General features: G+C 51.8%; 2 protein-coding genes across 12 annotated transcripts in view; one reads left to right on the top strand and one right to left on the bottom strand.

The window, feature by feature from the left end:
• LOC140216711 (uncharacterized) overlaps window positions 1–13,290 on the top strand; it is a 350,595-nt gene that overhangs the window by 200,604 nt on the left and 136,701 nt on the right. The gene's annotated exons all lie outside the window — the stretch shown is intronic.
• The window catches only part of LOC129381301 (uncharacterized), a 181,023-nt gene continuing 174,245 nt past the window's right edge, over window positions 6,513–13,290 (bottom strand). For 7 of the 10 annotated variants that reach the window (XR_011893363.1, XR_008609501.2, XR_008609505.2 and 4 more), the window contains 3 exons: window positions 11,226–11,325; window positions 8,631–8,751; window positions 6,513–7,504 (listed from right to left, as the gene is read on the bottom strand). Coding sequence is in view for 2 of the 10 variants with exons in the window: in XM_055064034.2 (XP_054920009.1) it covers window positions 7,431–7,504; window positions 8,631–8,751; window positions 11,226–11,325 (295 nt within the window). In the remaining 8 variants the exon portion in view is untranslated. The remainder of the gene's footprint in view (window positions 7,505–8,630; window positions 8,752–11,225; window positions 11,326–13,290) is intronic. The other 3 variants (XR_008609512.2, XR_008609509.2, XR_008609513.2) reach the window with 1 other exon arrangement.

Here is a 13,290-nt window from a genome sequence, read left to right as displayed (position 1 = left end):
AACCGTGTTAGGGTTCGCGAGGCGAGGCATTGCTCGCCCACCTCTTCTCGTCGTATAGGCTTTTCCACGGACTTTGTAATGGAGTGTGAGGTGGAAGGGGAGTTTTTATCCCCCGAGGACTTCACTAAAGACTTCGGTTGGCAGCTCGTTGCCGCCAGACGTTCTTCAATGAGCAAGAGAACCGCGGCCAATGCCAGTGCGGCCGACGTTCAGCATAACACCGGTTTCAACGCTCGGCGTAGCGGCGACCGCGCGGGCATTAAAAGCAAGATCATTCGAGGGGCCAGGATGCCTCCGATGCCCAAGGAAGAGGCAAAGATCTTCGTGCGGCCCAGGGGAGGCCTGTGCATCAGCAAGTGTGGACCTACCGCAGTCGCCGACGCCATATGGCAGGCTGCCGGGCTCGATTCGGCGTCGCGGGACACCGACACGATGTGTCCCAACTTTCAACAAAACATAATGGTGATCAGCACACCAAACAGGGACAGCGCTGCACGCTACGTCGGCATCGAGGGCATCTCCGTCGCCGGCCAACGTTTCGAGGTGAGCGCTTACGAGGCCGCCCCCCACTACACGTGCAAGGGCGTCATCCGAGGCGTCTCCCTTACCGACGGGCCCGCGGCGATCAACAAAAAACACGTCAACCCGAGAAATCCCAAGGTGCTAGGCGCCAAAAGAATCAAGAACACCGGCACCGTGGTGGTCCTGTTCGAGGGGTACCGGGTGCCAAATTTTGTCTCCTACGGCGGCACTATCGTCAGATGCACTTTATTTCGCAAGCAAACGGACGCGTGTTACAGCTGCGGGAGACTGGGGCACCGCTCTGACGTCTGCCCTTCGCCCAACGACGCCATCTGCAGAGGATGCGGAGAAGCAAACCCCGACGCTCAGCATAGGTGCGTTCCCAAATGCAAGCTGTGCGGAGGCGACCACCTTACCGCCGCCAAGGGGTGCAAGCGACGATTTCAGACGCCATATCTCGTCAGGCGCAGACGGGGGCAACGCTCCCGCGCCCTCAACGCCGACCATTTGCCGCCCATGGAGAGCGCGAATCAAGGCCGGCAAGCATCGCCTGACCGCCAATACGGTCGCAGCCGCTCCCGGTCCAGGGGCAGATCCAGGTCTCGTGGCCGCTCCAGCGGTCGCACCAGGAGCCACTCCGTCTCCAGGGCCAGGTCGAGGTCAAGATCTCTCTTGCGATCCAGATCCAGGTCCAGATCCGGTTCCAGGGGCCTCCCGGGTTCCAGAACCCAGCCAGCATCCGGGCCTCAGCCCGCCTCCACACGTTGCGGAAAGCAGCCGGCCCTTCTTTGGGCCGATCTGGTACGACGCAAGCCCGGCGCCAATACCCAGGCTGCTCCGACATCTCGTAGCAACCCGCCCACTGAGCAAGCTAGAGACGCGGAAGTCATTCCCTTACGCAAAGAAAACGACGACCTCAAGAACACGATCAAGACACGAGTTAGCGAAATGGCAGAGATTAGGAAACTCGTTTCGAATGTGTCGGGTAACGGTGCATCAGTCATGGCCACCGAGACTCCAATCCCAGCTCCGGGAGACGGTACTGCGACGTCCTCCAAACGCAGGGCAGTACTCAAACAAACATGTAAATCGGGAGCGCTGTCTGCAGAAGTCAGCGAGATTAAGCAAAGTCTCATTGGGCTGGCAGACGGCCTCAAACAGGTCACCGCTAGCGTCGCTTGCCTCAGTGATAACGTTCGCCAAATTCAGGTTGCGCTCGGGGACCCCAACAGGGGCCTCGGAGCTCTCGCAGATCGCATCGACGCCATTGAGGCGCGAATGGCTTCATCCGCCTCCGTCGTACAACCGCTAACCATTCCCGCCATACTAAAGGAAGCTATATTTCAATATCCGAGCAGCGCGGCGACAGGAGGACCCATTCTTTGCGCAGGCCTAACTGCCCCGTTAGGTGGTAGTCCGTCAGGTCAACCATAATGGATAGATTCAAAGAAAGTTTTCGCATTTGGCAATGGAACTGCAGAGGGTATTCTAACAAAAAAGCCCCTCTGCAGCAGTTTTTCAGGTCTTTCTCTGCAAAACCTCAGGTCATTGCTCTCCAGGATACATAAATCTCCGCCGCCTCGCTTCAGGGATACAGGGCCGTGTCGGGCCAGCCCGGGGGGCGAGGGATTTGCACCTTGATCGATAAACGGCTAACTCATATCACCCACGACCTCAAGCTGGCAAGGAGTAGAATCGAATATGTCATGGTTGAGATCCTGCTCGACGTTCCGCAGCGGCGTCAGCGCAGAAACAGCGTGTTCGTCCTCAATGTATATAGCAACCCGAGAGACTCGCGCCAGCAGTTCAAGACCATTCTCAAGAAGGCGACCGACTTGGCCGGACCTCGACCCTTCGTCGTCGTCGGCGACTTCACCGCACCATATGGCGTCTGGGGTTACGTCTACGACACTACCAAGGGGCGAAACCTGTGGCAAGACGCCAACGAGATGGACCTCACTCTAGTCACTGACAAGAATTTTCCTACGCGCATTGGCAACTCATCACCCGGGACTCGACACCAGACCTCGCCTTCGTGAGAAACGTCGAGGACGTGGGTTGTGAGAGCATCGCCATGGAGTTCGGCAGTGACCACTACATTCTCGAGACCAACTTCAAGGTGTCTCGGAGTAGGGTCAGGGAATTCACGTTCATCGATTGGGACCATTTTCGCAAGATTCGTGACGAACCCGGGAGAGCCAGGGCACCCGCCTCTCTTGAAGAATAGTGAAGGCATCCGGAACGACGCTTCCGCGGCCACCAAGAAAGTGGAAACAGATCTCGACGTCGAGCGGATGGACAGCTGGCTCGCCCACCTGACCGAGGCCAAAACCGCCATGCTCCGCCGATGGAAGGGTCAAAGGCTCAATCGCAGACTCCGAAAGAAGATTTCGGAGCTCAACAAGGTCATCGAAGACCACTGCAAGGCGCTATGCCAGCAGCAGTGGGACGAGCTCTGCGAATCCATCGACGGACAGATGCGCAACGGCAAATCCTGGGGTATGCTGAAGCACCTTCTCGATGAAAGCGGCTCGAAGTCAAATCAAAGGCATACGTTGGCCCGGGGGGCCCTTCACGAAGCCACCAAGTCTAACACGGTCGATGAACTTGTCGCAAAACTCATACAGAAGTACCTGCCTGTCCGTCGAGACGTAGATACATCGACCCAACTCCCGGACTACCGAGGCACTGCACGCCCCAAGCTGGATGAAGACTTCTCCATTGCCGAGGTCAGACAGGCCATCTTCGCGCTCAACCGCAAGTCTGCGCCGGGTCCGGACGGAGTCACCAACAGAATGTTGAGAAACCTCGACGACACGTCGATTGTCTTTCTGACCGACAAGATAAACGAGTCCTGGAAGAGCGGCATTGTACCTGCAGAATGGAAGACTGCCTGCACGGTGCTCATTCCCAAGCCCGGCAAGGCCCCGAACATCGAAAACTTGAGGCCGATTTCTCTGACCTCCTGCGTCGGCAAGGTCATGGAGCGCGTCGTCCTCAACAGGTTTAACGGGTACCTCGAAGACAACGAGGTTTACACGTACAACATGATCGGCTTCCGCGCCGGACTCTCAACGCAGGATGCCATGACACTAATCAAGCATCAGATTGTGGATGGCCATTCCAGAGACGTCAAGGCTCTGCTCGGTCTGGACCTCGAGAAAGCTTTCGACAACGTGCTCCACAGCTTCATCCTCAAGATCATTTCAGACCTGGGTCTCGGTTCCCGATTCCACAACTACGTCAGCCCTTTCTAACTGACAGGAAGGCCAATCTTCGCATTGGAGACTTCCGCTCCGAAGATGTGTCCCTCGGAGGGCGGGGCACTCCTCAGAGCGCCGTCATCTCCCCAACATTGTTTAACATCTGTATGATCGGTCTTTCCGACAGGTTGGCGCGCGTCGAGGACGTCAAGCACGCCATTTACGCCGATGACATCAACATATGGTGCTCCCGCGGCTGCGATGGCAGAGTCGAAGAAGCCATGCAGGAGGCGATTGACGTGATCGAGGAGTATCTCCGCCCCACCGGACTTCGATGCTCCCCCGCCAAGTCTGAGCTGCTACTTTACAGAAAAGAGAAGGGAGGCAGACCCAAAAATTCGAAGCCAGTCTCTGAAAGCAGCATCAGACTTCGCACTTGTGACGGGGGGGGGGTGGGGGGGTTGATACCCAGGGTCGACGTTATTCGGGTCCTGGGCGTGTTTGTCGAATGCAACGGCGGAAACGGAACTGCTCTCCGCAAGATTATCGCAAAGACGGACAACGCTTTCCGCCTCGTTCGCAGAATCGCAAACCGGCATCGAGGCATGAAGGAAAGCAATCTGCTCAGGCTGATCAATGCCTTCGTACTCAGCCACCTCACGTACACGATTTCTATGCACAACTGGCTCAGAGCGGAGCGAGACAAGCTCAACGATCTTATCCGCAAAATAGGCAAGAGGGCTCTTGGGCTACCCATCAGGACCCATACCGAGGATCTCTTGAAGCTGGGGGTACATAACACCGCCGAGGAGATTGCCGAAACCCAAGAACACACGCAACTCAGTCGCCTGGCCACCACAGCGGCAGGTAAACGCATCCTCGAAGAGCTGGGTTACCACCCTGCGGAATTCTCGATGGACAGTACCCCGATTCCTAGGTGCATTCGAGACAAGTTCGTAGTCGCCCCTGTGCCCCGAAACGTCCATCCCGTCCACAACGAGGGCAGACGCAAGGCCAGAGCAGCAGCCATCCTCCAACAGATGATCAAGCGACACGACATTAGCGCAAGCTTCGTCGACGCTGCGGGGTACAGTGACGGGAAGACCTTTGCCGTCGCTGTGGTCGACTCGAGCGGAAACGTTTCCAATAGCGCTTCGATTCGCACTTCAGACCCCGGAGTCGCCGAGCAAGTCGCCATCGCCCTCGCCCTGCTAGACGGTCGTGGGTCCGAAATCTAAAGTGATTCCAAAACGGCAGTTAGGGCTTTTCAAAAGGGTTGCATCGCCAAGGAAGCTGTTCGTCTTCTTAGCGGCTCGAGTCCACATGCTCTCACAAACCATTCAATTCACTAGTTTCCCGCTCCCGTAGGATCGGTCGAGGGTGCTCCCCCGAACCTCAATGAGTCTGCCCACGAGGCTGCACGTGACCTCACCGACCGCGCTTCCTCTATAAGGAGCACTGACTCCCCTCCTCTCTACGGTCACAGGGACGCTCCCGCTACTCACAACGAAATTTTTCTACATGTCCAGAAGGGTCTTTCCACCCCCTCACCCCAAGTTGAATAGGGCGCAAGCCGTTTCGCTTAGGCTCCTACAGACGAGCACATATCCGTGTCTGTCCGCTCTCCACGAGGCTTACCCCGACGTGTATCGCGACGACGCCTGACCGTCCTGCGGCCAGACCTCCACTCTACCTCACATGCTCTGGGAGTGCGGGTCGACATACCCCTAGTTCATCAAGGAGGAGTAGGACTCCCTTTTGCGTAGCCCCGCTCTAGAAAAGCACATCCTGGCCGTCCGGCGTGCCAGCAACCGGACCGGTGGGCTAGACGTGCCGGTCCCGACGTGGGACTAGCCGGCTACGCGACGAGTTCGCGTCCTCGCCGGACCTACAATAAAGTTTATTCACTCACTCACTCACAAAATGCAAACAGCATTTATTGAATCTGAACGTGCGGAGCTCATTCAACGTCGTCGTCGCTGCTAGACTCGTCGCTGTGTTCCTTGTCACTGTCCCCTTCATACAGTGCACTATCTACGGTACCGTCAAGCGCATTAGATATGCTGCGCTTTTTAAAGGCGCGCACGATCGAAGGACCTGGGATGTCGTCCCACGCTGCAGCTACCCAGCCCGCCAGCTGCGATAGCGATGCACGTTTGGGGCGCCCCGGTGCCCTAGCTTTTGCTTGGATCACATGTGTAGTCACTGGAAAGGCAGCTGCTCTCTGCGTCCGAAAAAGTCAGCCAAAACTGTCTCGACTTCGTGGTGATGGCCTTTCTTTGGTCCGCTATATATCATCCTCGTTGCGGAGCACGCACGAAGCTGCTGTCGGTGTCCCATCCAATGACTTACGTTTTTCTTGTCGACGCCGAAGTCCCGCCTGGCTTGAAGGTTTGACGATGCCTCTGCGGCTATCACAACTTTTCGCTTGAAAGCGGCGCTATAGTGGCATCTCCTGCTTCGCGCCATCGCGATAACACCACGCCGCACACCGATATGGCCGACACGACACAGGTCAAAATGACGACCTCGCTTGTGTACGGTTGGCTACTGGCGCGGCTAGTATAGCGGCTGCGATACTGACTTTTCTAGATGGCGCTAGCTATGCACCATATTTAGCAGTTGAAATGAAAAACTGGCGCATTTTTAAAATTCTCAAATCAAAGCCGACCCTAGAGTTTGGAATATGATTGTATAAAAAGAAAACTATCGGTCTACATTCGAATAAGTACGGCATATGCTTCACTATCACTGATACTGCTTCACTTTTCTGGTGAAACTGCAGTCTTTCTTTTTCTTTTACTGCGACTCCGAGTATAAGCGCTAGTGTGCACGACTGCTATTCATTACGATTCAGAATGAAACCGGCTTGGTCCCAATTCGGTTACTGAGTCAATTATATATATTTATGACCTCGTCGCGGCGATGTTTCCGTTCCTAATAAATGTTGTAAATTATATTGCTTGCTAGAAAGGGAAACAATAATGAGGCGCATAGCCTTCACGTGGATTTCAACTGCTGTTGGCAAGACCATATGGTGGCCAAAGGGTCACTGCAGATTTTTTTCAGGGCAAGAAAAGCATGGAAAGCAATTTAAAGCGGGGTTAACATAGAGCAACATATTCATTCTCTAGGCATAGGTTACCCATACCATTAGAAATAGTCAAGTTGGCTACCTCCTTCTCTTGAATAAAATAAACGTCGTGTCAGTATATATTTAAATATATTCTGTATGTCCAAGGTGTTCGCAGTGGAAACGAACCGTCCTCAACGCATGGGGACTGCTTCGTCCACCCTCCCTACCTGCCTGTAGGGCAAGAGGCGGGCACCCCAGCTCGCTGGAATAGTTTTCAATCAATCGCAGTGGAAATTGAACAAAAAATGTCTGTGGTGCTTCTAATGCGCTTGTTCTCCTCTCGTCGCACGTATGCGCACACTTGCAATAACATTTTATCTGAAGAGGTAGACGCAACTCAATATAAATGTCAAATATGGGTAACTCTGGTAACAACACTTTAGGTGGGGGGAGTTGACTCCGGCATCGCTCGGGGAGGCACTGCTGCGTCCCCCCCCCCCCCCATGGTCACCGCCTATGGTGTTCACGCGGATGAATGTTTTATTTAGAGTCGTCGAATCGCGAAATATGCGAGCCTTCTGGAAAGGTCCTCCGTGAGTCCTGTTGCGGTCACAGTCACCACTGTCCCTCTATGAAGGTGCCCCCCATCGACAGATTTCTTGCCGCTCTTGCAGATGCAGCCGCAGTCTCATGTTTTCGAGTTCTGGAAAGAGAAATTCTTTTTATTCGAGTGTTTATTCTAGGGTGGTTGCTTGGGGTAGTTGGCAATTCACGACAAAAAACGACGTACAGCGCGAAAGACAAGGACTGCAAGAGACGACATACGCAGCGCAGTGTATGTGGTCTCACAGTCCTTGTCCTTCACGCTGTACGTAGTTTTTTATCATGTTTTTATCATTAGGGTTGCCAACAACTTATCCTAGAAGAAAATGGATCAACAGTAAGGACATTCTTTTTCGGTGCAATGAGACTCCGTTAAAGGGTCCATGAACCACCTCTTGGGCTTGCTGAGAAAACACAGACCCAATAGCTGACATCAATCATGAAGGGTGTTTTGCGCGTCTTCCTACTGTTACTGCGTGAAGTAAATGAGAATCTGCTTGCGATATTATAATAATTACGTACAACAATAATTACAGCCCATGCTCGGCCTCAAGGGTGAATGAGCAAGCAGCACGGCCTTAAAATATGATAGAATGGTCCTTTGTACAAGTCTAAAAAATTGCAGTTAGTTACAGCGCGCAAGTACGACTAAGAATAAAAAAAGAGCAAGTCTTCGAAAGTGTCTATCGCACGGCCATCATCAACTTAGTTCCTAGTGTCGCTAGCGAGTTCTATGGCAATGCAAATGCAATGAATATTAAGTGCACGCCGTGGCACCGTTAACTTTTATGGTGAAATTAGGAGCGTTCCCAATAATTGTTGGATGCTGATTTGTTTGGATGTTAAGAAGTTTTGTAGAATGTCTGTCCTGTATCTTCGGTGGACTAAACATGAAGCCTTGCTTACAGTTGATTAAAATTAGGGGCAAGTTCTGGATCAGGTATAGACGAAGTTTCAAGCATGTGGAATAATGAGAGCCTCTGCAGTAGTAAATTATGTATGCAAGGGCTCTGGAGCATTCATGATCTAGAGCACCACTGCAGTGCGATGTGCCCAAGACCATGGAGGCACTGGATTACCCACATTATGAGTTCCGATCGCTGCTATGCAGGCGCAGTTGGTCATGCGTGTCTCTTGGTGCAGAATGTCAAACTCTACTATGCAGTCGTATCATATATCGGGAATTCTATGGAATCACAGATATTGAGATACGGGGAATCTCTTACCTGTGTTGACAGGACGCGCGGTATGACCAGCTAGAGGTTCGGCGGCGAACCCCTGAGCCGCTTGTGCGAGGTTATCAATGCTCATGGACAAGTTCCAAGCATCAATGTAGTCTGCCGTCACCTGCAGTAAGAATATTTCTTTCAGTCTTTCTGCTCTCTTACAACAAGGTGCCATGAGTAAATGCACACCTTACCAAGATCTAGCATACGTGAGCATATTAAAGAATATAATGAAATAACAAAAGTTATGGCTATTTCATTTCTGAACTAAATTTGGCGGTCGCGGAAGCTGACGCTTCCAAAGCATTGCACGACCAATGAAAAGAACCATGAAAAGGTGTAGAGTAGCGTGTGTTTGTCAATACTCCCAGGGCACCTTAATCCCGGTGGCGTTCTTACTATTGCTAGTAGGTACAGCGGGGCGGGGCGTTTCTTGTGGCGCTCGACGTTTCTGTAGAGGCGCGAGCAAGAGCGGGTGCGAGAGAGAAATTCTTTCTTGGGGTCTTTCCTCCTTGAATAAGTGACTCTGCCTAGGCACTACAAAGGAGGTTTCTTGGCACGTGTTCTATAATTGTCCCCTAGACATGCCGGCATTACGGAATGCAGTCGAGTTTCTTTATGCTCCGCCACTCGCTGCCCATGCGGTGTGGCATAGGGCATGGGCACCCCGTTTGATGATCACAGTGTCTGAAGGGGCAAGGTTCTGACTGATGTTGTATAAGTCATGGGTAGCTTTTTTTGTCGTAACAAAAGATTGTATTTTTAACAAGCACTGCTCCAGGAAGGCACATGTAACCAGCTAATGGAGGCCTCAGGAGAGCGCCAATGGGGTAGTGGGACGCACCAAAGCTAGAAGCAGGGCGGCCCATGAGTTGGGGCCGTGCAGGCCTCGGCGAGCCCCAACCCAAGGACCAGTCCGGTTTCTAGCTTTGGTGTCCCCATTGCCACTTTGGTGTCCTGGAGGAGCCGCCAATAATGCGATATAATGACACGTTGTTACCATTACTAAAAACGCAGTTGAACAAATATAATTACGCCCAGCCGCCAACTTTAATAAACACCGCCGTTTATTCATCTCACTAGTGACAGTAATGCAAGATCAGCGTAACGCTGAACTTGGCAATATCGACAGGTGGTGCTCATTAAAGCACCAAATTATCTTCGAATGAGTCCATCAAAAACATCTTTTGTTTCATAACCTTCAAACAACAATTCCGCCTACTACTACAAGTGTATCATTAAGTAATCATATGCTACCAATATCTGACAGCGTTACCATTTTGGGTGCCATTTTAGAAAAGCTATTAAATACGGATGGTTACCTCGCTTGTAAAATAAATTTCATTTTGTACTCACTTTATCATCAAAACACGCAGCTATTTTCAACCTCATATTCTTCGCTCGTTGCATATCATTGTTACATACATTGCCATTTATCATACTCTAAGCAGACGCTGCGCAGACGAGGTGGCGCAGATGAGCACATCTCGATGGGCACTCGGCGTTCCTATCAACTAAGAAATTGTGCAGCTTCCACAGTGCTGCAACAAGCCAGTAATTTTACTCCTTAGCGCCAACGTTAGATCCATTGTTCATTTATTTATTTACACAATACTGCAGGCAGCAATGCTGCTCAAGCAGGAGAGGGATTACAAAAGATGCTTTTTCAATATATTTTCATATGAAACATGAGATATGCATTCAACAATACATTCTGGTAAATGATTCCATTCTTCACTCTTAAGTGGAAAAAATGATTTCTGAAAGATTTTAGTGCTTGCAAAGTATGACTGGACTACTTTAGAATGGAAAATGCGCGACGACCTTTGTAGAGCATGGGCAATATATGTGGCATCCGTTACAGGAAGTACCCCGGCGTAAAACACTTTCGTGTTACAATGCACTTGTATGTGGCTACTATTCGCCAGTCACGCAGGCGGAGGACAAAGCCGGTCCGCACCACACAGCATGGTCAGACTGGATCATATGAGCGCGAGGACGCACACGGGTCCTGCCGGGCACAAAGCAAACGCTTTGCAATATGCACTACATCTGCATGTAGCTGCGGTCTGCTACGTAGCGCAGATACGGCAGGGTGCCCCGACAAGTCCACTGGCTCAGCGCTGTGCTGCTCGCTCATGACAAGACCGTTTGGCTTACGTTTGGCGCGTCGGAGCTGCCAAAATCGGGAGCAGTGGCGTCTACAATAACATCCAAAATCGCATGTGAACTGCGCGCCACGGTGACATACAGAAGGCGGTGCCTTTTGAGCACGCGCCGCTCTGTCGTAACCTTGGCAGTGAAAGGCATTGAAGGAGGAGCGGAAGCACTGCGAACGCCACGTTTGATTGCCAATAAATCTACTTCTGGTGAAACGCATCGAAGTACTTTTCGTCAAAAAGTGTTTATTAAACAGCTAATTTATAGTTCGAATGCTTTTCTCCACTTCGATAAACATGCAAGTGGATCAGGGCCCGCTTAGGTGCCTCCGAATTCGTAAACGTCACGTAAAATTGGTAGAGTTGACATATACACTAACAGCTTGTGACAAAAACCAAGGAAGTGTATTTGAATTAACAGAAAGCAATCACTTACTGACTTGCCGCGGAGAGAATTGTTCAGCTGGTCGACCTTGTCTTGACTTACAGTCAACAGGCGGTGTTCACAGACCCGAAACTCTATCCCAAGAGTCATGCTGAAAAACATGGTGAGACATATTCAAGCCGGGACATACCTAAATAGCAATGAAGTATGCCTGATCTTAATGAAATGGGCAAGACGAGACGCTGTATAAGTAATATTCGCAATCTGGGCATAAACGCAATGCGGTTGAAATTAACAGTGGCATACGAACAACACTTATGGCGCGAAAGTCGTACCTGTGATTCAGGATTACTGCTCTCAATATAATGGTAGAACAAAATTCTTGCTTGTAGAACACGTACGGCACGCAGGAAGTGCACGCAGAAAAAGGAACATGCGCAGTGAGCACCATGGGCGGGAACCACCACGATAACCACCCAGACGAAAATGGGACGTCTTTGTGCGTTTTTCCTACATGTTTTGTTTATTGAGCGACATTGACTATCGGCAAATTACTCGAGACAGATGAAAAGCTTTGAAGACCTTACAGGTATTTCACCTGGCGGGAAAACGTTGGCTGGCAGAGAAGAAAAATTGGAGGACGCTTAAGCTTCGCCTTCAAGAGTGGAACGCGACAGCGTTCCCGTCGACCCGCCAAGGGGTGTAAGACAATGGGCTACGGGGCAGCGATCACTTACGAGGCGCCCCGCATCGGACGCGGGGATCGTCGAGCAACGCAACGTTCGGCGCAGCAACGAAACGTGCGCCTGAGCAAGCGGAACGAACCAAAGAACTCGGGTTCTCGGAGGGGGAAATGATGCGCGCAGCCAAACGTCATTCGTGATCGGCCCGGGCAGAGAGAGACAGATAGTGATCTAAAGAAAGGAAGGACGCTTGATTCTGCATCCTGTGAGGGAGCAAGGCGAAACATCGTCAGGGGAGAGAGTCCGGGCCGCGACCCGCCTCGCACCAGTCCTCGCACAGCCCCAATGCGCGCGTGGCGCGCCATCTGTGGGGGCAGCGCCGTACATGGAGAGGAGGGGGTCTTCTGTGTTTGCCGCAAGATGGCTCTGCGTGTGCGGAAAGCGCAAAAGAAATGTAGCGGAAACGCACTTCGCTAGTCGTGCAATTGCGACTTCTGTAAGTTACATGTTCATAATTACCGATATACACCGCAGTATAAATTTCCACGGCTCGTTTCCAAGGCAACACCGCATTCACTAGAGGCGCGTTTGTACCGCTGTGAAGCATCGAACTTGTGGCTGAGTGGTAGCGTCTCCGTCTCACACTCCTGCGACCCTGGTTCGATTCCCACCCAGCCCATCTTGGAAGTTGCTTTTTATTTATAAAGTGCCTGCCGTGATTTATCGCTCACCGCCAACGCCGCGGACGCCGACACCGACGACACCGGCTTTTCTGCGACACTTTCTTAACGCTGTCGCGTTAATTTTTTACGTTTGTTCACACGAACGGTAAGCACGTTGCCGTAAATATAGTCCATGTATTTGTACTTCACCGTAATTAGTTCTCCTCGGCCTTCGTTGAAGTTGTGAAGTGCTCTCAAGTGCTGGCATCAGGTTTGCATTGGCGTCACCATGGCCGCCACCTTTGGGTAGCTGGCACGTCGATAAGTTGCGTATTGTTACGACTTTGCACCGCTGCCACCACTATTACGACTTAGAGGTGGCCCCGTAGCGCTCGTCACCCGTTTCGTGACAGAGCGTTGGTAGCGAAGACTGCGAGTCAGGCGTCGGTGAGAATAACGAAAGGGATTTTATACACTATATACAGGTCATTATACCATTGGGGCCGAGAGCTCACAGCAAACGCGACTGTTCCCGCACGGCGACGTCGCAAGTCGATCACAGCGCCACCCCTGAACAGAAGTAGTCACTGCTCTTCATTGAGGCGCCACGACAGTTGTCGAGAAACGTGGCGCATTTTTCAGTCGATGGGCGGCACTGTGTTCAACTTCGCTAGTAAGAGGCGATTGGAAGACTGTTGGAAGAAAAGCAGGGAAACGACAGGAAAACGGAGACGTACAAAAACGAAGTTCACAATAGGGGGTCAGAAAATT

This window comes from Dermacentor andersoni, chromosome 3 (assembly GCF_023375885.2).
Source record: "Dermacentor andersoni chromosome 3, qqDerAnde1_hic_scaffold, whole genome shotgun sequence".
NCBI classification, from domain to species: Eukaryota; Metazoa; Arthropoda; class Arachnida; order Ixodida; family Ixodidae; genus Dermacentor; species Dermacentor andersoni.
Note: the sequence above shows the minus strand (reverse complement) of the source record. Positions and strands in the feature narration are given on the sequence as shown.